General features: G+C 43.6%; 1 protein-coding gene across 4 annotated transcripts in view; it reads right to left on the bottom strand.

Annotated features, from left to right (window-relative positions):
• Positions 1-1068: 1068 nt before the first annotated feature.
• spag9b (sperm associated antigen 9b) overlaps positions 1069-27936 on the bottom strand; it is a 48215-nt gene continuing 21347 nt past the window's right edge. The window contains exons 5-30 of one of the 4 annotated variants that reach the window (XM_080455295.1): positions 23046-23193; positions 20116-20202; positions 18953-19250; positions 18745-18838; positions 18013-18137; positions 17616-17673; positions 16664-16816; positions 16076-16136; positions 15662-15792; positions 15485-15541; positions 14002-14181; positions 11971-12097; positions 11251-11340; positions 10683-10844; positions 10375-10546; positions 9416-9661; positions 8555-8708; positions 7660-7788; positions 7307-7387; positions 6985-7052; positions 6505-6653; positions 6033-6204; positions 5309-5422; positions 4600-4779; positions 4269-4400; positions 1069-4105 (exon numbers count right to left, since the gene is read on the bottom strand). In XM_080455295.1, the coding sequence (XP_080311421.1) occupies positions 3987-4105; positions 4269-4400; positions 4600-4779; positions 5309-5422; positions 6033-6204; positions 6505-6653; positions 6985-7052; positions 7307-7387; positions 7660-7788; positions 8555-8708; positions 9416-9661; positions 10375-10546; positions 10683-10844; positions 11251-11340; positions 11971-12097; positions 14002-14181; positions 15485-15541; positions 15662-15792; positions 16076-16136; positions 16664-16816; positions 17616-17673; positions 18013-18137; positions 18745-18838; positions 18953-19250; positions 20116-20202; positions 23046-23193 (3487 nt within the window). In that variant the 3' untranslated portion in view covers positions 1069-3986. The remainder of the gene's footprint in view (positions 4106-4268; positions 4401-4599; positions 4780-5308; positions 5423-6032; positions 6205-6504; positions 6654-6984; positions 7053-7306; positions 7388-7659; positions 7789-8554; positions 8709-9415; positions 9662-10374; positions 10547-10682; positions 10845-11250; positions 11341-11970; positions 12098-14001; positions 14182-15484; positions 15542-15661; positions 15793-16075; positions 16137-16663; positions 16817-17615; positions 17674-18012; positions 18138-18744; positions 18839-18952; positions 19251-20115; positions 20203-23045; positions 23194-27936) is intronic. The other 3 variants (XM_080455296.1, XM_080455297.1, XM_080455298.1) reach the window with 3 other exon arrangements.

Raw genomic sequence — 27936 nt, 5'->3', positions numbered from 1 at the left:
GGCGGAGCGCCCCTTTCTAGTTTATACTCCATTGCACAGGGTTGCTTGCCCACATGTCCTGTTCTTTTCGGCAAGCAACAAAGCATAAATTAGGCCTGAGAGAGAAGAGTTGGGAAAAGCAACATCATATGGGTAATTATTTGAGTGAGTGTGTGTGTGCGTTTGTCTGGAGAGGTCAAGATAGGAAATGTAAACCATCATGTTCCCTGAATAAAGACAAGAAGAGGAAAGCATGCGCGCTTTCTTTGCCTCTGGAGTCTGGACGTCAGCAGCTATAATGTGTATTCAGTCCTTACTACCTCCTATTGGAGTATCATCACAGTTATCCATGACAGCTGGGCATTCTACTAGAGGCTGGGAGCGATGAAAGCTTCTCCTCTATCTGTCTTTCACTCGGCTAAGCTCCGCTTCAGCGTGATTCAATGGGATGGAACCAAGGCCTTGAATAGAACACTTGTGAACCAATCACAGACGGGGGAGGGGTGCTGCTTCTGTCCTTTTAATAAAAGTCACTGGGCAGAGTAGACTTGACTAGCTGAACCACACCTCCTAGTGGTGGAGAATGGGGATGTTTGGAATCGCCCCACATACTAAAGTTATTTTTGGTTAAAGCAAAGCATACATTTATGCTTTTTTACTGGGCCGATTTCTTGCGGAAGACCTCAAAGCTCACATTATGAATAATATAGACGTTTAATTTCATCAACTGATATGACGGCTAAGGATGAACCTGCCTTTCACAAATCCTAGACTGAAAAATCCATAATAATTTGACATCATTTAACACGCTAAAGAGCCAAATTAGGATTTTAACAGTGTACCAAGCACACATCATTGCAGCTGAAAGGCACAATTACATGGACTTCTTCAGCTAAAGTTTGAGTTTCTGCCAGATAGAGGAAATCAATACGGTGTCAGAGCAAAGAACCAAGGGAGGAGGTTGATTTGGGAGATAAACTGCCCTCGACTTTCACCTTCCAAAGCCTCTGGATTTCATCCATGATGGTGGCAGAAGCAAAAGCAGACTTGGCTGGTAACAAAAAAATGTAATAAAAACAATAAACAATAATCAATAAATAAGAGTTTCCCCAGAAAAGTTTATTTGATTGTTAAAAATAGTAAGGCTAGAGATGCTGTGGAAGTACACAGGTGATGCATGTACTAGAACAGATGGGAGTCAATATCAATGACAAGCCTGTCTGGAGGGAGGACCGTGGCTCCCCTGACAGGGTGGGGGGGCAGTACATCCTATTTGAGGGGGGAAGCAGGTTTCCTGAAACCAGCTCTGGTACAATAGAGTTGTAGTCACTGATCTGCCATCAGTTTTACTGAACCCTCAAGTAGTTAATATCAGAGCTTTGGGAGGGTAAACTGATCCCGTCTATGTCTGAGGGTGACCTCTAGCACTGTGTTAATACTACTAATACGCAGGCCTCAGACAAACCCTGCCTTGATCACCGCCACTTCCTGCAGAGATAGCGCATTAGCTCAGTAGTTACCCTCTCCAAAATCAACAAAGTATTACAATTTACAATATCATTTCAATAGCAAAAAAAACAACAACATTGTCATGACAATAAACCCAAGCCATTTTCATGTTTCAAAGACATATATAAATCATATATATATATTCATATTCAATGTACAAAGATACATTCTGAATTGCAAAGGCTCATTCATTGAAATAAATACTGAAATGGCTAAACTGCAATACGATAGCAATCCTCTCCTCTCGTGGAGGGAAGAGACATGCACGCGCGCACACACACACACACACACTCACATGAGGACGGGCCTCATATCTCATACTCTTCAATACAGAGGAAACAGAAAAACCAAAACAAAACATAACAGCAAAAAAAATTCTGATAGTACACACACAGGCCAGAGACGGGGCTCACGCCTCGAATTGCACCCTATCCGACATCCCGTGCACAAAGCGCCCTACATCGGAGCCAGATAGTGGACAGTAGCGGGGGATAGGTTGCCATTTCAGAGAGAGCCGAGTCTAAAAGAAATCAACATACAAAAGGCTAATAAAAAAATAGTCTTAAAATATTGACTGAAAGAATCGATGTCTGCCAGACACACCAGGAGGGAATTTCACTTCAGAGCCTCAGCTACTAACTGAACATCATAATGTAAAAAAAGGCGCGGGCGGAGAACGGCACTGCAAAATCTAAATGACAAATTGTCAGTCACGGATTTTTAACAGCTTTAACCCTGGTGTCCCTCTTTTGGGCATGTCTTAATAGGCAGAATTTTTCAAAAAGATTTCCAAAAATGTCAAAAAATTATGGAAATAGCAGATCAAGCTCACATCTCGTCACGGTGCGACGAGTTGTGAATGGCTATTGTTGGTCTGCTATTTTTTTTAAATAGGGCTTAAGTGGTTAAACACTTGACAGTCGAGATTTGTGTTCGAGAATGTTTAGATAATGCTCAATGTTCCTGCACATATACACTCCCATAGCAGTTTTTTTTAAATTTAAAACAGCAATAGGTCCAGCATGGTCTCTCCTGTTAAACCCAATTACTTTCACTTTAGCGAAATATGAAGGTCTACAAATATATCTATCTATACACCAGGGTCTGTGCTACATCGTATCTACAGGGAGGCAAAACCAAACATGCTGCTAAAAGGCGTCATGTTATGAAGATGAGTTGCTGTTTGTTATTTTAACATAATTCTCAAAGTATTTTATTTTATTAATAATTTTCCTTTGGTAGCAAACATTCTTTCACAGAAGAATAAATACTTGAAAAAGTCTATATAACTTAGTTCTTTCAAACCTCGATACCTAAGGCAGTCGTAGATATTTGTAAAGTGTCTACTTGCTCTAAGCTGGTGGGAAGGGTCGACGGAGCAGAGATGCAATGACGTCTCTGGGGCCCTGTTCAAATACTTCTATGTCATACCTTTTCCTCCCTTCCTTTCTGCCCTCCTCAGGCAATAGCTAATTTAATACAATCTAAATCAAGGATTATCAACCGGTCCAACTAAAAACAGACCTGCCACTAATGTCAAGGAAGGAAGGACATCCGCATACGAGAGTAGCAGAAGTGGAGGTAGCCGTTGCATTTAATCTTGCAAAGTCAGTCTCTAAACTGTTACCCACCGTCTCACGGATGGGTCAGGACTCAGGAGATGAAGAGAAGGGTTTGAACGGGGCAATTCCTCTGCTCCAGCAGCCCATAACATGATTCATCTGTGTATTGCATTTGTCTCCACACGAAACAAGATCCAGAGAAAACAGGCAATTGATTTAAACCGTCTTGCATACAATCAAATGCCAAGTTCACACGGAAGTAAGGAAAAGCGAGAAAGAGAGGTGAGAGCGAGGAAGAGGGAGGAGGAAAGAAAACTTTACAGAATGGGGAAAGTGGAATACGTCTGCTTTGTTTATGACCAACTGCACAGGAATAGACTCCTTATCTGATTGTCCCTTACACCATTACACAGTAGGACACCAGTAATTGTAACTGTTGAAACGGTTATACTCTCTGCTGTGTCCACGCTTATCACCACACAGTAGTTGAATTAGGGGAGGGTAACCTGAATGTGTCAGTTGGAAAATTGGATGATTTTTTTTCTGAGCACATGAAACAAATAAAACAAAAAATTATAATAGGCATGGTTTTACTTTTCCTAGTAAAGGAATAAAAAAGTAAAATAAATTTGAACAAAACAGATAAAAAGTAGTGGGAGATAAAAGTAAAATAAAAACAAAATAAACATGCGTTTCGTGTCAGTTTGAACTGCTCCCGGTGATGGGCAGAAAGCCTCCACTCACTGCGGTGAAGTTTACCGCTGATGCGTGAAGAAGAGCTAACAGTTTTGCTGTGACTGAGGGACAAAGTGCTAATCTTAGACCTGTTGTCTTGTGTGCGGCAGGTCCTCCCCCCCTAGAGCTCCTTTTCCGTGTCAGCATGTGTTCAGTTTCAGCAGGGGGGGGGGGGGGGGGTCACGGGTAAGAGGTCCAAATTCAGTCGTCATTAGCCAGGACCTGCCAGACAATAAGGTGGCTGCGCTCAGCTTTGGCCAAGAAGGGCTGCAGCTTCATCGTGGGCTCATCCACCTCCTCTGGTTCAGCACCCTCATCGCCTACACACACACACACACACACACACACACACAAAATGTATCACAACTTTTACACGTCGATTCATTGATATAAGAATGTTTGTTTTTTCAATTATTCAACAAAACCCAGGTCATCGGCAGAATAATCGCTAATGAAATAATCAATGCTGGTAGCCCTACTCACCCATCCTGAAGTCAATGTAGCCTTCTCCTCCACTCATCACCAACATAGACCTGGTCCCATCCTGAGAATGAGCATCCATGGCCTTGTCACCAGCTGCTTCACCTCCACTCGATGCAGGTGGGACTGCATGGCCTTAATGCACGCACAAGCACATGGATAAGGACAGGACTATTTGTATTGATTGTTTTTTTTGCACTTGACTTTTATTTCCTAGCTAGGATTATTATTTTATCCATACAACATAAATAAACAGCTAACAACAAAAGAGCAAAGACGTATGTGTGATGGCATCGAACACAACAACAAGTGATGCCTGCAGGTGTTCGTTTACCAGGGACAGAGGTGAAGAACTTCACAGCATCCCGGTGACCATGGAAACAGAGTTGTGCATGAGCCATCGAGCAGAAAGGAACAAAGGTTCCTGCTGTCACTTTGTCGCTGTTGTCATCACCGTAGACTCGCACTACACTTCCTGGTTTGTTTCCTGTCCCCGTGGTTACCTTGTTGGCTGCTGGAAATTACAGATAAAAGCAGAAAGTAGCAGATACGTAGATATTAGAGAGGAGACAAAAGAAACACGGTGGTACAGAGGTTGTTGTGAAGGGCTCCGGCTTGCAATACACACAATAAATAAATGAATGGCACGTATTAATTTAATATGCCAGGCGCAAATGAGAACTTTGAGTCACAGTGCAAATAATCTAAATGCAAAAAGGTTTTGTGCACTACACAAATAGAGATAAAGAAAGACCTTAGATAGAGAAGCAGAGAACTGGGCAATAAACTGCACACGAAAAGACACTGGATACAACTTTATTAATATATAAGGAAAATATAAGAGCAAAATATAAGCAAAATTATGCACAGCAGCAAGAAAAGAAAAAGACTAAATAAAGCAATGACCTAAGAACTCTCTACAGCAAACAATAGATGTCAGACGAATTTCGAGAGCCAGAATGTCAAGAGCCTAAAAGTCGAGCTGTCCCCTACTCCTGCTGTAATGTTCAACGTGCAGCAATTAGTGAGTGCATGGTACTCACTATCTGTCAGAGGAATAGAGATGATGACTCCATTGCCAGTGCCGACCCACAGCCGTTTACAAGACACCATGAGAGCTGTGATCCGCACAAACGAGAAGCCCAGCTTCCCCGTACCTGAAATACACAATATACCTGTAATGTATATCACAACCACTGCCAGAAATGTTCTTTGTCAAGAATTCCCCACAGTTATTCACAGCCATCTTCAATATTAATTAAATGTTTTGGTTTCATTTCACAGAAGACAGAGACAATTTTTCAACGTTGGTAGGGGTGCAACAGTTAATCGAACCAATTATATTCGATTTTAATGAAATAATCGATAAAAAAAAATCTTGTAATTATAGACAACAAAAATGTTCCATTATAGCCAAAATGCACGTCACCATTGTACGATGAAGTATAAAACAGGGCTTAAGTGGTAAATCAGACTAATCAATTTAGTTGGTTATACAAAATCAAATAGAATTCGAGTTGTTGATATAAAAAAAGTTAGATTAATCGAAAAAGTTATCAATATAATAATCACTATGAAAATCATTGATAGTTGCAGCACTAAACGGTGGCAGTGGCAGACACGCTCAATCAGCTGGTTTAAGGCAGGTGAAAACCACTGTTTAGCTCTCCTATTGTACAGTGAAGCATCTAGCTGCCTGGTCGAACAGCAAAAATAAATATGGATCTTATGTCACACTGATCTGGCAAGAACATCCATTCAACTCACCCAGCATCTTGCTAACGTAGGGCTCAATATCCACATCCTGGAGATGCTGGTGGGTGTGGGCGTGGAAAAGCCTGAGTGTGGAGTCCAGGCGGATGGACACCCAGATGCCGTCTCCGTCCCAAGCCAGCTGTCGGACCTGGCTCTCCTTACGGGGGTGGGCATCAAAAGACTTCTGCAGACGAAGGACAGTGGGGAACGGGAGTCAGGTTTTATATGGAAGTATGCATTTTCTTAAAATATTGACAAAAATAGCGATGTGACACATTGTGAGTAGATCAGCTAATTTAGCTATTTCTGACATTTTTTTAAAAAGTATAAAATCAAGTTTATGTGATTAAAACAAGGAAGACAACACTTTCACCATATCACAATATTATGATATGCAAAATCCCAGACGGTATCTAATCTCATATATTGACATAATATCGATATCATAGCCCTACGATGGGAGACTTCATATGAGTGTACGTACCTCTATTTTCATGGCTTTGGGCAGCACCACATAGATCTTGTTCTTGTAGCCACACCATACTTTATCATGCACTACAGTAATGCACCGGATGGAGTGATGGGGTCGACCCAAGTCTAACAGGTGGTAGTTGGTCAGGTCCCACTGACCGTCTGAAATAAAATACATAAGATAAAAAAAGAGTTTGACCCAATTTTCCTGCATCGACACCCATGCTAGCAACAGCTTACTTTAACCACTTTAACCCTGGCACCCTTATTTTGGGCATGTCAGATTGAGTATTTTTTATTTCATCAAACTAATTTATCAATCTACAAGGGTCACAAGATGTTGCATCATGACATACTGAGAGATTGTTGTAGATCGATGTGAGAGCGTTGTAAATTGGCAAATTTTTAAAGTATAAAATAGGGCTTAAGTGGTTAATTGGAAGGATGAAAGCACATCCAAATCACAAAAAAGCGAGCCAGTGTGCGTCCTCACCTACTCCTCTGTGGAAGATGGCTAACGTGCCATCGGAAAGAGCCACCAGCACACGGCCTTTCACATGCCTGTTGGGACAGAGAGGACAGGAGCTGAATAGCTGTGAGCTTGAAGATCGGCTATTTTTGCTACCTTTGCGAGACACTTGCATGACGAAGTTGGGCATCAATTAATTAAAAAATAAAGATAAAGGAGTTGAAATATGAAGACACAAGCTTTCTGCCCAACAGCAACAACATGTAGCAAGCAAGAGTGGAATTTAGAATGGGTTGCAGGGAATAAAAGTCCACCTGGGAATGGGACCCTGTCAGACTGTACTTACACTATACCGAGAACAGAGTCCTTCAGCTTAATAGAATGGAGACACTTCTTCCACTGAGCCACAGAGGAGTGCACGTACACACTGGAAGTGAGACAGACAAGGAGCCAGTGTTAATTTTGTCGACGAAAACTATGACGGAAAATTTTCGTCGAACTACCTTTTTTTCACTGTCGAAAACTAAATAAAAAATAAGCTATGGTGACTAAAACTATGACTAAATATATTGACAATTTCGTCAACAAATAAAGACTAGACAAAAATGTTAGGGGGGGGACTAGTGGAGACGTTTTTTTGTCTGCTGTTGTTCCTATGCAGTGGTGAGAACAGGGGCATTAAAAACGAGAGCTTCTTACCATCCATTCTGTGCCCCCAACCACATGGTGGGAAGTACACTGCTCATCTTCTGAGCCTCTTCTCTCATCAGGTCCTGCTCCTCTGGGATGGGGCTGGAACTCACCCCGTCCTTTAACAGGTCACACTCCCTGACGATCAAACATTTGCATTCATGTTCATATAGATTTAAAACATAGATAAGGTGTTCATAGATTATATAGAATAGAGGTGAGAACAGAGAATAAAAAAGAACCACACACACACACACACACACACACACACACACACACACACACAAGAAGCCTAATAATGAGAATATAACGATTCCCCTTTGGTTGAACGATAGATGTTTGGTTTCTCCAGGCTTGAATACCAGGTGATTACACAGTAAAATCCTCAGTGTTAAAGGGACAACACTGGGGACTATAGGGACTATACTGAATTATAACTTTTCCTTCTTTTTTGTGTGTTTTTGGTCTCCCCTACCTCTCTTCTATCCCAAAAAATACCCCAGTTTGAACACTCAGGCTTTCACAGCATATCCGGGGTTTTATGAAAATTGGTCTCAAAACAGGCCAAACTGATTTGGCCCCGAAAGTGGCGTCACTAGCGGTACAATCCCTCCCTTTCTTTTTACTTTTTCCACTCAGAACCAGGAGATAACATGCATACAAACTGGCTCAATAACGCCACGTGCATATCAGGACAATGTGGTATTGCCGGTGAAAGTGCTTTATAAGCGAGAGAAGTTAGTTGGAATGAGTATATCTGAGGCTTGATTTAGGCTCAAACCTTTTGAAAAACGTTTGAGGGACATAAACAATACGATATTAAATATATATATATATTTTTTAATTCAAGGTGTAGATCCTTTAATTTAACTTGTATGTGTCCATTGTGTGTGTTTATGCGTACCTCTGTGTGTAGTTGGCTGGGTTCTCCGTGGCCTGGGCCCCCAGTGGGTCGGTGAACACGTGTTCGGTGTAGACGCCCCTCAGACCTCCTCTGTGGTCGGCGGGCCCTCCGCTGGCCTCGGTCGCTTCAGTCGCCTCCTCCGCCGGCCTGGACTCTGCAGGTTCACAACAATGCTTGTAATGACTTTACCACATGAACCCTAGCGTCACTGTTCTGGGGGTTGAACATTTGGTGGAAAGATCAGATCTACAAGCTCACAGCACCGTCACGTTGTGGCTCGTAGGTTGGCTATTTCGATGAAGAGATTTGGTGAAATATTTATAATAATAATAACAGTAATTAGAGGTACAGAGCAAGTACAAGTACAGAGCCCTAGGGGGACCCCGGGTCAACTAAGTGCAGTGGTTTAAAAGGATGGGGACAGAGTTCTTCTGCAAGGTGGCGTCGTGTGAAAACTGAACAGGAATAAATTGCATTATGATCAAAGACTATTCACTGCAATCTATGGAAGAAAATATTCTTGTGATTTGTATTTAAAAAAAGAATTACGCATACTAATCTATATTTTTCCTTTCTTCTTTTTTTGTGCTTTCTATTTCCCCAACTGCGTTTCTTGGCAACTGTAAAAGTGATTTTCTGAGGTTGACTAAAGTCCATGTTGAATGTAAATCTGAAAAGGCATCCTGTTGCATCTACATTTCTTATCCCCAATTCATACTTGGTTGGTTGCACGCTGGTGTTGCGTACTGAAAATAGCGATCTACAAGCTCACATGAGACTCATTGTGAGCTAGTAGATCTGCTATTTTCAGGAATGTTGACCCGTAACCCTTCCCTCGTAAGTATAAATCAGGCTTTTTACCCGTTACTGCGTCCGCTCCGACCGGACTGTCTTCTCTCTGAGGAACGGTCGCCGGCCCTTCGGCGGTACAGCCAACCACAGTGATTCCCAGGAGCACCCCCTCTCCGCCTGCTGAGCTGCTATCGGCCGAGCCGGTGGCCTCCGTGCCGTCGTCGTCTCCCACCGGTCCGGCCTCCGATTGCTCAGACGCCGCCTCCGAGTGCCGAGACACCTCCTCGCCGGCCGGGTAGTCCGTCTCTCTGGCACCTGAACAGTGGTGGAAAAAGTACTCAAATGTTTTACTTAAGTATGAAGTATTAATACTGCAATGTAGAAGTACTCTGTTACAAGTAAAAGTCCGGAATTCAACGTTTACTTGAGTAAAAGTACAAAAGTATTGGTAGCAAAATGTACTTAAAGTAACAAAAGTAAAAGTACTAAAATGTTTGAAAATAGCAGATCTACAAACTCACAACGCGTCGCTATGCGACGCGTTGTGAGCTTGTAGATCTGCTATTTTAAAATAGCCTATGTATAAAATAGGGCCAAAGTGGTTAATGTATGTTTTATAATGTAATATTTTATATCTGCAAAGTAACTAGTAACTAAAGTTTTCAAATAATTGTAGTGGAGTAAAAGTACAATATTTGCCTCTGAGATGTAGTGGAGTAGAAGTAAAAGTACTGAAAACTGGAAATACTCCAGTAAAGTACAAATACCACAAAAGTGTACTTAAGTACAGTACTTGAGTAAATGTACTTAGTTACTTTACACCACTGCACCTGAATGATAACAGACAAACAAAAAAAACAAAAAAAACACCAGTTTATTAGCCAGTGTGGCTGAAATACAGGGGCGTCATTTAAGGTCACAGGGGCTGGGCAATTGCCACCCACTAGTGTTCACATTTAACCGCAAATTCAGTTCTTTCCCCCCAACTCATTTTTTGAGGATTAATCCGATCCCAGATCAACGCTGACCTGGTACACTTTCGATGCACAGTATGAGGGCGTTACACACGAAGAAATTCTCCAGCGCGTTTCCAGGCTGGTTGGCGTCGATGACGACGACTTTAGTGGTGGCTTTGGTGCTGGTGCAAATCCACACCAGTGACGACAGCTCATCCTGCTGGTGCAACTCTTTCTGCTGCTCCTGAACGTTCACGCAGAGATACGCATTCACACACACACACACACACACACACACACACGCAATGAAAGTGTCTGCAAAATAGCATTAATAATATGTGTATGAGTGTGCGCGTGCGCGTTGCACCATGCGTGCATACCTTAAGTTCCTGATCCAGTTTGTCCAGACTGCTCTGGGATCCCGTCTTCCGTTTGGGGCTCTCTGGTCCCGGCACGTCACTGTAGAACACACTGGCTCCTACGATGGAGCCTCCGTCTCTGGTCTTACCTCCAGAGAGGTTCACACCCGCCGCACACCAAAGCTGAGACACACACACGCACACACACACGCGCACACACAAATCAAACTCAAAGCTACACAGTGTACTCCAGGGTGTTCATTTGACTCCGAGAGTCGAATGACGAGAGTCACGGTCCATTTGGTTACATTTGTACACTGTCAGAGTTACAAATTGATAGATTGACACTAAGGATTTTACTGGGTAATACTTCATTAGTGAGGCAACAATTAAAAATTTAATATGTTCACTACAAATCATAAGCTACGGTACCAACAGCTGAACACTGAGAAGTTGGGATATAACAAGCTGCACACACAACAACACATTAGGTTTGCAATAATACACAACACGCAATCTACAATACACTACTGTACACCATTCACTATTATAGACAACTATATGGAATTAAAAACAAAAGCACTCGTACCTTCATAGAAGCATCTTTCTCATCCAGCGGTCGGAGGAACACAGGAACTGGCAGATTCTTCATCTTATTATCTGCCTGTCCGTTGGGCACCTTACAAATCATTAAAGAGATGGGTTCTTACAGCAGCACTAGAACTATACGAGGTTACCTTATGATGCTTTACAACACGACAACATACTACATCCAAATCACTTCCAAAGGAAAAGGGAAGAGAAAAGTAGGAGACTCAAATAAACACAAATACTGTGTAAGAGTGGACTTAATAATTAAAGTGTTTCATTAGCCAGTAGAATAATGTGTTATATTCACGGTTAGGTATGGCCTTGCGGTCTTATGCACTAGGCTGTGTGAGGAGGATTTGTCCTTCTCCTTGTGAAATGCCCTAGCAGTCTGAATACTCCAAGACGCTACTGTATGCCGGCCTGATATGCATTATATTTTTTTGCTATGGCTACAGCTTGGCTCTGTGGAACGTACTCCCTTATCGATGTGGATAAATAAGGTCCTATCCCTGCTGTTGGGACTACTTGACCACCAATCTGTGTGAATCATGTACTTCTCCCATGAGCTCGTGTATTAACCTTCTATCTTAGAAATGCAAAGTGTCTCGAACTCTGTTTGCCTCAACATCATGATTGATCCAGAATTACTCGATAAACCCTATACATGCCCAATAAGGTATGGGTGTCATAGATGCTGCGGTGCCTCATGTCTCCGTACTTTATACTTCTTGGGCAGGCTCCAGCCGTAGGCCTGCACCCTGCCATCCTCTTTCTGGACGTGGGCTTTGACCTGTTGGTACTGTACCCTCTTCTGCTCTCTCCTGGACACCGGACTTTCCGCCGCCCTGGTGGTCAGAACAAAGGCTTGTTAATAGACATTTAACACATTGCCTGACAAGGACGTTTTACCTTTCAAAGCCAACACTTGCCTGCCAAGGACATTTTAAAATGGCCTTTAAAAAAAAATCAGGATTTTTTATTTTTATTCCACAAGAGGGTCTCTAACACAACTTAGTGACTTGACTCTGAAAGAAGGAATGGACGGCTGTAACATCATCCCAGAAAATGACACTTCCGTCCACTCCTATGGTAAAATTGTAGGAAAACACATGTGGCTCGGATTTCGTTTATTTTTTTGGGGTGAAAACAAGCCTTATTCAACGGCTGGTAGCAGCAAAATGGCCGATCGCTGTTACAAAATCTTTGTTCTGGTGGACAGAGGAGACCCTCCCCCTCCCCCCAGACACCCATTGTTTACATCCGTTTACACGCCGTGGCGCCTGTGGGTCTCCGTGGATCGTTAATATAAGGTAAAAAACTCTGGCATGGGGATGAAAAACTATGTTTTAATGCTGGCAGTCAATGTGTTAAAACACAAGGATTGTCAGCTTTCCCGCGGAGAATTCCCAACCGGATTCTCCACTGTTGAGCTTTACGATGATGTGTGAGGGCTGTGCGACGCAACTCCTCTTAGCCCTGCTGTTTTCGGCATAAGCCTTTATTCGCCCTTTGCTCCAATCTATTAGTTTGAAATCGATTCACAATGTATTCGTCGTAGGCCTTAGTATAGACTTAAGTGGTTATGTTGGCATGTCGTCTAGATGGGCTGCTATTCATGGCTGAGCCTGAGCCCCATCCAACCATGCGATTTGCTCATAGCTGGCCTGGGGCAATGGTTGAAAGGTGCCGCGCGCACGCACGCGCACGCACACGCACGCACACGCACACACACTTTATATTTATTCAAAACACACATAATAAGAAAATTATGGTCAAGTCAGATGTGTTTGATTTGACTTCAATTCACCATTGTTGACACTGCATACAGTGCAGTCCTTGTTGTCATGTGAGACTTAGAGTCTTACTGTAATACAGCCAGCAGATCAGAAAATACTGAAGCTGCAATACATAACCGTTTTTGTGTGAATTAAATGTTATTTCGACCAATCTGCATGGTAGAGTATATGTTAATAGAATATAACGAACACAACTGTGGTTGTTGCAGTTGGTCTGCAGTTGGTCCTGCTCTTCTATTGAGAAATGCAGATCCTGCTGTTGGGTAGGACCACCACTGATTGACAAAAGGTACTGCATGAAGCTCAAAATGCAACATATCCTCTGCCCAAATGGGCTTCTTATTTATTTATAGATTTTGGCACTTGCGTGGGGGACCGGTGGTCAAATGGCGGGTAGGCCATAAAAGTTATAGATTGCAGCTTTAACTAATATGTTCTTGTTATGGATTGAATGTGGTTGTGAAAATTATATACCAAATGTAAATTTCACTGAGTGTCAGTACTGTAGGGATTGGCCATACATTTGACCAATGGGGGGGAAAAAAGCAACATCATTGCTGCAATGTACTGTTCACACTTCACGTACGTTGGCTCCCTCAAGTGGCAGCAGGAGGTAACTGTTTTGATACTCACTGACCACTGAAGCTGATTGTGGTAAATGCACAGCATTTGTAATCAGGGGCGGTTGAGCTTATCTTGTACGTTTTCAATCCCTTGCGTGATTTAGATTGATTATTAATAGTATTGCATGGCGCAGTTTTAAAACCATTGCTCCGATTACACATAGCTAGTTCACCAACTAAGCTTACAGGCTAAAGCAGATAGAAAGGAGATATTTACTCATAACCCATAAAAATTGGTCCGCTACCCAAAGATGGGTCCCTTTAAGCCCACTGTTTGGGAAACAGTGGGCTAAAGGGTAAACATTATGTGACAATATTCATATGACTTACTCCTCATTGAGGAAGTCAAAGGCTTTGCTCTTGTCACTGGGCAGCTGCTGCAGAGTGCTGCTCCTCTTCTTCACCGACGGCTGGATCTGGGAGGTGGGGGCGTTGTACTTGACGTTCACAGGGGCGTCCCCCGCCGGCTTCTTGGCCACGCCGCCCGACGAGCTGAACAAACGGCTGAAACTGGAGATGTAAGGGGTGGGGCGGCAAGAGGGACGGTAGAGAAAGAGCACACACAGAGACACGTATAGAAGGGTGGACACAAGCAGTAGCAGAGGTCGGGTTTTATACAGTCAAGGGGTAAGGGGACGGGACTCCCTCCCTGAGACACCACCATGCCAAGTCTGAACTCCCAGACGGCAGGCAGCATTTCCCATCAGAATGCTTATTCCACAGCATCAGGCCAACTGAGGCCAACCCACGGTTGGAGAGCGCGTCTCCACTCAACCCAGTGAGTGGTGGAGAACAGGAAGTGCAGGGTTAATGGAGTACACTGATCGGGCTGTTAGTTAACAACATAGAACATAAACAGGCCGGACTGACAGCGCCACGTCATTTCCCACCTACGTCTAACAGCAAGATGCACAGACACTGCACTTTATCATGCTTCTTGAAATGGCTCATTCAGTTTCAGACATATCTGTCTTGTTTCAACTCAAAAACACATACGGTATGTTTAGTAGTGTTTGTGTAACTTAATGAAGCTTAATGACATTTTCTGTCATCTTTCAGTAGTTTCATGTAGCATTATGCATAATGTCTGACTATTTCAGTCCCCTAAAAAAAATCCTATTTCTCTGTTCCCGCCCCGTTCTACCGGCCCTGGCAACACAACATACCTTCTGCACACAAGACATCACAACACCAGGCAAAATATAGAGGGACACAGAAAAACAGGCAGGAGAGAACAAAAATGTATCACTTATCTTCTCTCCATCGTACCCCTCAGCAAATCACTTTGCATATTTAAACCTGCGCCAAATATTGTCAATTGTTCAACCCACACCAAAGTCACTCATGAAGAAACTCGACAAGAGGAGAGCCAACAGCAGGGAATGGCTGAGCTTCACGATTTTTCACCGTCGGCATAATCACCATAAAGACTTTGCCTTTGATGAATTGCGTTCATAGTGTGAAACGTGTTCCGCCATTGCGATCTTTGACTACGCTTGATGTCTTTGAACTCGGAAAGGGACAAAAACTAAAAATTGACACCGCACAGCGGTCCAGATGCAAGAAGAAAGCAATTCTCTAGCTGGCTCTCCTTTGTTAAGAGTTTGCTGTCAAGATGAGATCAGAAGCCAGTCAAGGCAGGCACCACTAGCATGTCAAAATTTTACCTACATCCTGGAGAAATCAAACAGAACACATGAAATGAAAGAGAAAAGTAGAAATACAAAATAAAAACATTAACCACACAGTAAATGGTTGACTGTAGTGCAGAAGTGATGTGAAATTAATTCAAGAAAGGAGTTAAGGAGCTTACAATTGCCAGAGGCTGGATTTCTTCTTCTCGCTGAGAGTGGGGTTCTCTTTTGACGCCCTGACAGAGGGATGACAACCACATTATCCTCTAGAGATAAGACTCCGCAAAGAATTAACAGTGGTGGTGAATCAGGACTTCATGCAAAGACATGCCACACTCTGCTGTGCCTCTCCTCACCGAATCATCTCTGTCCACCGCACAGCTTCCTGCAGCTCCATCAGCCTCTCCTTGTACTGGTTCCTCTCCATCAGCACTCGGGCCATCTCCACTCTGGTGAAGCGCTTCCTCTGTGCGGTGGGCACGTCACTCTGGAGGCGACACAAGGACAAGGTCAGTGTGACCCACTGGGCTGGTTAACCACTTGAACCCTTGCATCCCAATTGAATTCTGTGCATGTCACAAAACGCAAATATTTGGCAAAAATAGGCGACCATTCGCCAAAAATAGGCAATCTGCAAGCTCACAAAAAAAGCTTGTAGATGGGCTATTTTCGGTTGTGTGTGTGTTTTGGTTTTGGTGGTTAAGTATGAAAGCAGACTCCACGACTTGCAGAGTGCGTCATGGTGTGCCTGCACATGATCACAAACTCACATCGTCTTCATTGTCGCCGGTCTTGACTTTCTGTTTGGTCCAAACGAGTTCTGCTCGCAGCCTGTGTGAAAAAGCAACATAGATTCAGAGCCGTGAGCAATGAGCATCCACGTGTAACTATGGTGACATTCTACTAGGTGTAAACATTTTCTATGAGATAGACCAGTGATTCTCAATCTTTTCAGGCCATGACCCTCCAAAATAATCATATTTGAACTGGGGACCCCCCCACCCTGATAAGCACTTTGAATGTAGGAGTTGGGGCATTCAATTGAATTTGACTCGGTTCCACAGATAAATATTGTGAAAATAGCAGATCTACAAGCCTCTACAACGCCTAGCATGGCGAGGTGTTGTGAGCTTGTAGATCGGCTATTTTAAAAAATATTTATTTCTATTATTTGACAATTTGCCCAATGTTTGACCAGTTTTTATAATATAGTTTGTTGATAAATATTTATGCTGTAATAGTCTTTTTAATTCAATTGTCACTTCACTGACATCTGGTTGGGACCCTTCCCCCCAAAAAAAAATCATGTGGGGACCCCCCTGGGGGTCCCGACCCACAGGTTGAGATAGACGACTCACTTCTTTAGCTCGTCCTCCATCTCTTTGGTCTTCTCCTCCAGTCTGGTCTTGGCCTGAGTGACGGCTTCCAACTCCCCTCGGAGAACCTCCGTCTCACAGGTCAGCTCGTCGACCCGCGCGATCAGGTCGTTCTTCACCACGTTCAGCGCGTTTCTGAACACAAAAATGCACAGAAACCAATGAGAGAACCGCTTTGAACGACTTCGCTGAACAGAAGGTGGCAGCATTATTCTATAACCGCCACACTAACCACTCTTATTGTACCGATTTCATCAAGTGCAAAAGGAATCGGTATAAAATGATCACTAGTTTTCAATGCCCATCTCTGGGAAAGGGTTAGGGTTACACATACTTTGGAGTTAAATGCCCATGGCCACTGCCAAACCTAACCACTTTCTACCTGGCATCGTTATTTTAGGCAAATATTTAAAAAAAATAGCTAAAATGTCAATAGCTAAAAGTTGATCAGCCATTTTTACCTTTAAAAATGTAATAAACGATCCAAAATTGCAGTGGCAAATAATTGTCACATCAAACAATTAATCTGTTGATGCCTCATTCATATTAAAAGGTTAATGCTTGCTTTTATTCGCGTTGAAAAATCGACCTCGTTTTGAAAAATAATTCGCCACATAATATTCGCTTCCTGTGTGGATCTACTCAATAAACAAACAGCAGTTTAAATAGATGCAAATTTGATTGCACAAAATAAATGCTCCCGGTGTGGAAGGACGTTAAGGCTTGGGTGGTTAAGCACTATTTAGTAGTAAGCAGTGAGAGCTGCTACTCAAGTATTAGTACTGTACGTGTTAGCACTGCAGTTTATCTTTTTATTATTATTAGACGTGATAATCAAGCGTCACAAATTATGATTGTAACCCAATCATAATTTGTGGGACAACACAACAGTGGGACTTGTTGACAACACATTGACATGTGCATTTGTACATACTTGGTCTCGAGAAGCTGAGCATTCTCCTGGATGAGATGTTCCACCTCACGGCCCATACCTAAAATGATTAGAAATACACATGAACATTTTATCATGCTGTCGCATGTACAGAAAACAATAAACACAGGGGTAAAGTGAAACTCGTGTCAGTCCGCAGACATTTCTGTTCTTACCTAGTAAGCTGTAGTCTGATAGTCATGCATGAGAGACGATGCAAATTAGAGAGGGTTTATAAGACTGATTCATGATATTAGAATCTAATATTTATGTAAACTAATGGTTTAGAACATATTGCCGTCCGACAAAGTATAAAACAGTACTTCAGTGGTTAAAGCTTGACTACTTCAGCCTACTGTATATCTTAACACCGAGTCCTGAAAGAGGGAGGACTTCTTACCCAAAAGGTCGGCGCCTTCGTCCATGTCTGCTATGAGGTCATTTCCTTGCGAGGACAGCTCCTCAAACAGGGACTCTGTGTTCCGGTCAAACACCAGGTTCTCCAAGCCTCCTTTAGTTGGTGTACTGGTGGAACGAAAGGAAGAAATACAAAATAAAGAGATGTATTACAGGGGAATTTGAAAGATGAGGGTTTCACTTGAGAGAAAAACGATGAGAATGATCATAGAACCAGCCTATAACCAGCCTTTATTTGACCTGGGTGAGTGGAGTGAGAAGGACAGAGAGGGCGATATATGGGTTGTGCCGATTGGTCACCAAGGGATGATACAGCTGCTGACCAATTAAAAGGTAGGGTAAGTGATATTTTAGTTTTTTGGGTCTAAATTCTAATAGTAATCATTGCTACTGTATAGAGTGTTTGGGTAGTGCAAGTCCATACACTCATCAGATTTAAACACAAATGCTGGTTATCAAGCCAAGTTTCTTGAAAGAACCACCACCACACAGATAATATTTGTTGGATTTTTCATGGAATAGTGAGAAAAGATGGTGGAGTTCAAATGTCTCTTCTCAAGTCCAACCTTCAGCAAGTATCAGTTGGATACCATTGGGAAACAATGTCTGCCCGGGTGATCCTCGAAGTACATTTATGACCATAATAACAATGATGCATGACAATGCAAATGATAACGAATAGATAAAGGAGAAAGAGTCAATGATCAGTCTCTACCTGGTTCCTTGGCAGCTACTGAGGTCCATGTCCAGCTCAGGAGTCGACTCAATGATGGCCTGTACCTCTGACTTCTCCAGGTTGTCCATTCCATCTAGCAAGACCAATGAAGAGAGAACATACACAAGTCTGATTCTCTAACTCTTGAACTGACACCACACCTTCATCATCACAGGCACATTATTGTAATGACAGCACTGAGTGTCACCTGTAAGGGCTGTGGAGTCCTGGCTGCCTCTGCTCTGCTGCCACTCCCGTCCATCTTTCACTACTGAGATCCCCGAGTCCTTGCTGTTCTCTGGCTTCCCATTGCTACGGTCCAGGTTCCTGTTCAGTCCATCCCCTACTTGCTGTTCCTGGGAGGGCCTGTCCTCCGTCAACGAGGTGCTGCCACTGCGTGCGTTGGACTTGGACCCTCCCCCTTGAGAAGACATGGGAGTCCCACTCCTCGAGAAGCTTCCCCGATTGGACTTGTTGCCTCCTCGGCTCGTGCCGGACATTTCATCCTTAAGTTGGGGAGAAAGACAACGGCAGTCAAACAGTTAAAAGTTTGGCAAACTATGAGTTGACGATTATATCGATAACGTGCAAGATATGCTCCACCCAAAACAACAAAACAACAAAACACTGTGACAACACTACATGCAACCAAAGGGGTTCGAATCCATTGTGGTACATCCGGTTTGGCCAACACAACTGGGGAAGAAAGCCTACAGGCTGGGGTGGGTGGTGCTGTCAGTGGGGGAGGGGTTGAACGGGAGGTGTAGGACAGAGGCGCTGTGTCCTCCCGGTGGAGTCTCCTCACTGGCAATTGAGCCAGTAAGAGGGTACAACGGCAGTAGCAACAGAAATGTGATGGGAGAACTTAATTGGCATAATGACTCAATTGTGAGAAAAAGGGGGTCACAATAATTGGCTACTCTAAAAAATATATAAATAAAATATTTAAAAACATCTAATCCATTCTGGTCCAGTGTAAACCAGAGCCTCGAATGTAAAAAATAATAAAAAAATAGTAGATTAAAGGTTAACACACACTGTGCCGAATGCAAGAATACAGTATGACTGGAGATTTTGGCTTGGAGAAATAATGAGTTCATAACCAGTGCTGTGGAGGACATATAGATGTAGATGGACAATAAGTTGACAAGATTACAACACAAAAATAGAAGCCACACAAGGGTGCAATACAAGAGTAATACAAGAGGTGGCAGTGCAGCCTTTGCATGCGGCTGTCAGGGAGATGTGACCACATCTGTTATTTTTACATACCAGACCGCACTGCAATGTCATGCGATCAACAACACAACTTGTATGGAACATTTAACTAGGATCTGGATGCCAGGGTTATGGTTTCACTTCAACTGCTACCTGCTGCTGTTCAGTCTGCTGACTGACCAAAGTCTCCAGTGAACTTTGACCATCCGCTTTTCCTGGAGAGGCTGATGCAGGCTCCGACTGATCAAAAGAGGTGTGACAATTAAGCCCTGACCTCACAGTGAAGGTCTGTGATTAGCATGAGGCAGTTTTTAAAAGAAAGCAAACAACGTTGACTCATATTATATTGCTACTATTTATGTGTATTCAGAACGTTAATGGCAGTTGTGTGTAACATTTTGGACACCAAACCCTGTAAAGAAATAATAATGATAACAATAAGTTATGAGTAGCCAGCAGTATTTCTGTCTTCCTTTGACAGTGAAGGTGACCATGTCGAGAATGGCCACTGAATGATGAACTAGCAATTTATGGTGCCGGCCGCACACTCTAAGGTTTCATCAGCTAATGGCCGTGGCATGCTGTGCAGAGCCTTGCAACGTGGAACTGAGACACACAATAGGATTACTATGAAGGATTTTACCAAAGCCCTATTCGATGGATGGCGCGCCAAATTTCCAGCGCTGTTTGTTTTGATCCGTTAATACCAGGGACTTCAATTCTATAAATAGTAGTACAGTGTATATCGTTTAAGGTCACTATCAAGGTGTGAGTCCTCAGTTTATGTACAGTGCACCCTTCTCCCTGAGACAGGTGCTGCACGTTAAATTATGAACCACATGAACAATAGTGTCTCTATTCTGGGGTGAACACTTGGCCAAAAAAAGAAAGAAAAAAAGGAAGTTCACAAAGCGTTGCAAGGCGCCGCGTTGTGAGCTTGTAGATTGGCTATTTTCAGAGAAGAGATTTGGTGTAGAGGGGGAAAAGGAGGGGACAAGGGGATCCCAAACAACTTGTTGGGGTGGTTAAACTCAAAGTCTTCTTTCTCACTCATACACACACACACACACACACACTCACACCTCACTCTGGCCTGATGGGAGTATTCCTTCTCATACTCTTTCTTCCTATGCTGGCGTCAAGCCTCTGTTGTTGCTATAGTAGCGCTGACCAGCCAATAAGAGGCAACATTATACTCTGCCGGTTAAATCAGCCCCCCCCCCCCCACACACACACAGACCCCCGCCACTACCACCAACATAACCGCCAGAGAGTGAGAGGCTGAGAAGAGTGAAACAGGACACACAAACACAGAGAACTGTGGAGGTGAAAGATGGCGACTGTAACTCTCTGGAGAATGTCAAGTCAGAGGATGCAACACAATGGTATCCCTGTGTGTCTCTACTGCAGGAGACCAGTCAAACCGTGCTGTCTCTGTGTGTGAGTGTGTGTGTGTGTGGCTTATTCAAAAATAGCAGATATTCAAGCTCACAGCGCGTCACTTCGCGCCGTGCCGCGAGCTAGTACATCTGCTATTTGTAGAATCGGCCTCAGGTCTTAATGGGTTAAGACATATCTGGATGAGAGATCCAAAAATAAAGATTTAAGACAAACGCTGCCTTGAGCCCATAGAAAGCGATTGTGTTCGCCATTGTGAGATGGCAAAAACACACAATGGCAGTTTGTGTTGATATACGGTACATATGTAAATAAAAGTGGTTACTCAAGCCTGTCACCTTAACCACTTAAGCCCTACAGTATATAACTTTGTGTCGTACGGCGAATAGTGAAAATAGACAATCTACAAGCTCACAATGCATCGTGGTTCAGCGCGTTCTGAGCTTGCAGATCAGCTATTTTTGAACATTTTGAAATCTCTTGCCTATGATGACATGCCAAAAAAAAGGGACGCCAGGCACATTTAGACAGAGCCACACTGTTACCCTGGGTAACATTTGGGTTACCAGGGTTCAGACTCACTTTCCCAGTCTTATGATCAGCCACGTGATTCACAGGCGGATGAACGGCCCAATCGGTAGTCAGTCATTTATATTCACGATGGGACCTTGTGCACAGCATGGTTTCCAACGGCAACAATGTGAAGACACTCTGTCCTCACCCACTCCCTCTTGTCTCTCCCCTCCATGAACCTAAAGGCAGGCCCCCCGAATGGTACCACTTCCTCAGTGGTGGAAAAAAGTACTCAAATGTTTACTTAAGTAAAAGTATCAATACTGCTTTGTAGAAACACTCTGTTACAAGTAAAAGTCCAGTAAGCGAAATTTACTTGAGTAAAAGTACAAAGGTATTGGTATCAAAATGTGCTTAAAGAACCAAAAGTAGAAAGTACTCATTCTGCAGAATGTCCCATTTCTCAAGTTTTCTACAAGCTCGCGATGCGACGCATTGTGAGCTTGTAGATCGGCTATTTTCAAATGGCCGAAATGTATACAGGGCTGAAGTGGTTAATGTATGTTTTGTAATAATAATCAAAATCGAGAGAGTAACTAGTAACTAAAGTTTGGTTCGTGGAGTAAAAGTACAATATTTGCCTCTGAGATGTAGTGGAGTAGAAGTAAAAGTACAGAAAATTGGAAATACTCCAGTAAAGTAAAAATACCTCAAAATTGTACTCAAGTACAGTACTTGAGTAAATGTACTGTACTTGTTGTAAGGTACTTTTCACCACTGGCAAGCCCCAGAATGGTACCACTTCCTCTCCTCTCTGGGATCCAAGCCACACGCGCACACAAGACTGATTAGCAATTCTGGCCACGCCAATCAATCCTTCCTCTCACTCTGCAGTGAATAGCATTGTACACTTTGCTCTGCCCTCCCTGGCGTTGAGCGTATGTTTTCCAGGCGCTGTCTGAAATGAAACTAGCGGTGATGTCACCGACTCAGATCCCTGGGAAAATGCGCGCGTGTGTGAATTCACTCTCTTTATCCAACTGACGGTTTTACACAACTGTTAATGTTTCCAACTTTACAAGCAGTTACGGCTATCTTTCTAAAAAAAAGGGAATCTGACTTCAAGCCAGGTCTACTGTGTGTGTGTGTGTGTGTGTGTGTGCGTGTGTTACCTTGAGGCTTGTGTTACAGCGTGGGTGACTCAGGTCGTTGTATCTCCAGGGTTCTGACGGCGATTCCACACGTTCCCTATGGAGGTCAGGGGTCATACCATCACTTCCAGGAAGTGGGAACAGACCAATGGAGATGGGGCGATCCTTCCTGGAGGAAGAGAGACAGAAAAACAACAATGACTAACTGCGAAAGAGAAAAGAAAATTTGAACATTCTTTTCGTAAGAGAATTGACTGTAGCCTCAAATCACAGCACTGGTACAACTCACAACTAACAGAAATCTGTGATTTATAGCAGACAATATAGAGCAGGGGTCTTCAACCTTTTCAGGCCAGGGACCCCCAAACTGATGGGGAGATGGAGCAGGGACCCCCTACCTCGTAGGGTAGGGGGGGCTACCACATATTGTATATTTATGTATAAAATTGTGTTTAATATTGCCTGCTCCTACGCACCTGCCCCAGTAGGTGTGCAAAATAAAAATAGTATTACAAAAATTATCTACAAAATATGTCTAAACATACCATGTTATTGTGCATTGTGCCTCCAATTATCTGTTTGCTATGGATTCATGTTAAGTGTAAAGACAATTTGACATTTTGGGGGGAAAAAAGAAAAACAAGTTAAATTTTTTTTTCAAACAAAAATATTGTTTAATCAAACAACAATTTTGCGGACCCCCTGCAGTACCTCCGCGGACCCCCTAGGGGTCGCGGACCCCCTGTTGAAGACCTCTGATATAGAGTGTAAGAGGGAGAATATACACTCTGAGTCTGCACAAATAAACAATTTCTGTTTATTATTGTGTGGATGCGGCAGCCTTTTGCTTAATTTATGCTCCATTGTATGACTGTGTCATGTGCCAAAAATAGCCGAGCTGCAAGCTCACATCGCGTCGCGAATACGATGCGCTATGAGCTTGCGAATTGGATATTTTCGGCGCACGACACGGTCATTATGACAAAGCAAATTTTGGCTTTTTGCTTTCCACGGTGTGAAAGAAACTCTGAAGACTGATGTATTGAGCGTTAGAGTGAGGTGATGAATGGACATTTTAATGTCCTCTTACATAACAGGTTAAACATCCCCTCTGATCTTACCTCACAGTCAGAGACCCTGCATGACCAAAGGAATGTCAATATATCATTCTGCTGTAACTTAAGGGGAAAGGGAGCATTTACTGGTCTCTAGGGGAGGGGAAATTACATTTTTGCATGCACCCAGCAGATGGCTGCTCAGATGGCTCAGATGAGCACACGTGAGGAAGCTGTTAGGGGGTTCAGTGTCTTGCTCAGGGACACGTAGACTGGGTGAGCCGAGGGTCGAACCAGTGACCTTCCGATTCACCAACAGCCTCTCTACGCACTCAGCTACGGACGCCTCTAAAGGCAAATGAAACTGCAAGTGACTGACTTTTTTATACATAACACTGTATGTATTAAACAGTAGATTAGATAGTGCACATTTTCCCTCAGCCCACATTTTTATTAGTCTATTTTTTCACTGGCTGCAGTGGCTACAGATCAACGACCATAACATAGTTTATATGTTGCGGAGGTGCAACCAGACAAACGGCAAGATGTATTTGAGTCGAGGCCTCACGAAGAAGTGTTTTGTCAAAGTCTCATTTGGAGATGGCTTAGCACTCATGTGGTGTTCTGATATCAACTGGGTGCCTCATAAGCTCCATTACCTCTACTCTGTTAGCCGTGCCAAAAAAGAACACAGGGCAGGGCCATTGGCATCTGCTTCTACAAAGTAAAATCCTCAGTGTTCATTTAACTTTCAGAGTGTTCCATTTGTACACTCTCAGGAGTTACAAATGGACGAATTAACATTGAGGATAATACTGTATTAGAGATTTGTACTGTGATATTTATGTGATTATTATTTAAAAACAATTGATAGGTCAGCTGAATGACTGGACTTCAGGGATGAATCAATCAACAGCACCTGTTGGCTTCATCCAGGTTTTTGCGTGCATGCACGCACACACGCAAAGACAGACTGTCTCTGTGACACAGTAAAGACTTCAAGACCAATACCAAACGAACTTCCTCTCTCCTAGGCTTGGCCGATTCCAAAAGTTTAGACCGCAATAATAAGCTACTTCCACTGAAATATCAAGATTTGTTATTGTAGTCTTTTTTTATTATTATCAAATGGTAGCTATCGCAATATCGCGATATGCTATGATATAATATTCAATATGACCGAAGATCGGACCAAGCCATCACTCATGCACACACAAGTGCAAAAAAAAAGCAAACGGGTTAACCACGAGCCAATTTCAAACACAGCTTCCCGTCGCAGTGACCCAACACAGTCAAGGGTACAGTGGATGAGAACAATGCCTGCCATGATGAAAGGAGCAGGCAGCAGGCACTATTGAAACCCAGGACCCAGGAAACAATAGACACACCACCATATTGAGAGAGGCAGAGGTCACATGCAGGCCAGTAATGATGACCAAGGCTGTCTTTTGTTCTAAACTGGAGGAGAGGGTGGCAGGGTTTAAAATCACGCATTCTTATCAGTGACGGTTCCCCATGCTCAGAGAGGGCCTATTTTCTAACAAACTAAAAGTACAAACGTATACATCTACATAATAATTCAGAGGGGAGTCCTCAAGGGAAAGCGTTGACTCTAATGCAGCACCAATTCTTTATAGAAGCATGCAACCAAGTGTAAAATCTGCCATTACGACGCCATCAAGGCCTGCCAAAATATTTTTTTGTCGACAAAATCAACTGTAGATTTAGTCCACTAAAATTAACACTAAAACTTTTCAGATGACTACAATATGACTAAAACTAAATGACATTTTATTCAAAAGACTAAAACTAAATCAAAATGTTCTCTCAGAATTAACACTCGAGTCAGACAATCACAGATCTCAGCCTGCCCTACTGCTATGTCTGGTGACATCTAAATTCAATTAATGGGCCAAAGCTGGGTGCAAACTATTCTGAGAATAACAGAATCACAGAACCAATGCACAGAAGTCATGGCGGCCCTTGATATTGGGACCGTAACAGGACTGGTTTTCATAGTAGTAGGCGTAGGTTTATGATCGCTGCTGGTTTTCTCTGCGGTCCAAGCCCCATTCAATGAATTCAGATGTCCGCAAACGTAATAGTAGGCGGAGATCTCCGATTGTCTGGCTACGCGAGATTACCACTGAGACCATGTTTACCAATAACAGCTCATTTTATCTGAAGACTTTCTAAAAACAGAGACATACTGTATGCAAAGTCAAGAGTAAATCGAGAGTACATATCGACATCTCACTATTGCAATATTTATCAGGTGTATCACAATAAAATGTGTTGTCATACATGTGCAGCCCTAGGGCATGACAGTTCCCTCAGGCTGTCTATAGTCTCTCTGGCTCTCTTAACATAGTCTCTCTCTCCACCGACCCACTTATCAGCCTGCAGACTCACACAGTGTCTGACAACAGCACCCAGTCTCTGAATGGTCATAACAGTGACTGCATGGTTACCACAATGGAGATGGAGAATGCAGACATGTGAGGAGCAGAACGATGAAATCTAATGCATTGTGTGTGGACATGATGCACTGGTTTAAGCCCTTTCAAAACGTGTGTCCTTATATTGGACATGTCATTAGAGAAATTTCTGAAATGCTCACACACACACACACACACACACACACACACACACACACACACACACACACGGCTGTACCTGCTGGGTCTTGGTAAAGCAGGCAGGGAGGGCAGGGCAGGTAAGCCTCCGGTAGAGACGGAGAAGTGAACTAGCAGCAGCACGGACAGAGAGACCAGCACAGCAGAGTTGATGACTACTGCTCCCCCCACAAAGCCAAAAACAAACAGGAGCATACACCCGGGGCTCATGGCCCCCCCAGATCACGGCCCAGCACCCCGCCAGGGACCAGGGGTACAGCTGGGTGGTGGGGAGGGGGGGGGCGTGGCAGGGGGGGGGAACTTGAGAGCAGAAGAAGATGAGGCAGACAGGTCTGCCGTCCGGTCGCTCAAAAAATCATAACTTCCTGGTTATGGTGGAGAGAGGAGAGACGGCTTCCAAAATCATCTCCGCAGATGCGTGCTGCCGTCCACGAGAGTCCGACCGCAGCAACACTCTTTCCTATGTCCTGTATATCCGTCTAAGCGGGAGTCAAGTACCAAGGCAGCTGAGCACCGGCAGCAATACTGTGAAAAGCTCAGGCGGAAAGAGAGAAAGCGAGTAGCACTCAGGCAGGGGGCAGAAAAGTGATCTCGCACCACGCAGCAACCACAATAACGGTAATCCTCACTCCCCCTCCCTACCCATCAGCCGCGATAGAGACAGTAGCAGCAGCAGTGGCAACTGTAACAGGGGCATGAGAGAGGCTGTATAGTAGCAGAAACACAGGCTGGTGTGCTTCGCCAACACTGCTATAGTACACACCTCACTCTGACATCATTCAGAGGAGAGAGAGAGATATTGGAGAAGAGCTACTGGCTACTGGCTATGCAGCAGCCACTGGCTTCCTCTCCTCCCCTCCCCTCTCCTAGTATCCTTCCTTCAGCAGGTGATCCTTTTCATATTTCTGCCTTCCTCGGCTGAGCTGCGAACTCACTCCGTCACCAACTAGTCTAGAATCCTTTCTGTCGCTCTCCCCCTCTCTCTCTCTCGGCGGGGCACCCCCCCCAAACCCTTCCCCCCCCCCAACCCTCACGCACCCTCCCTCCCTCCTCTCTCTCGGATGCTGAGGCAGCTTGTTCCATATGCCCCCTCTCAGCCTGTAGCTTATTGGCTGTGAATGGTCGAGTGTGAGCGGGGGACAAGAACAGTGGGAACTGGCAGCGTGTCTCATTAACTGAAGGAATAGTCTAATTGTGCTCTCCTCTTTAAACTGTAGTAAC

This window comes from Gymnoscopelus braueri (assembly GCF_963280865.1).
Source record: "Gymnoscopelus braueri genome assembly, chromosome: 17".
Classification (NCBI taxonomy): domain Eukaryota; kingdom Metazoa; phylum Chordata; class Actinopteri; order Myctophiformes; family Myctophidae; genus Gymnoscopelus; species Gymnoscopelus braueri.
Note: the sequence above shows the minus strand (reverse complement) of the source record. Positions and strands in the feature narration are given on the sequence as shown.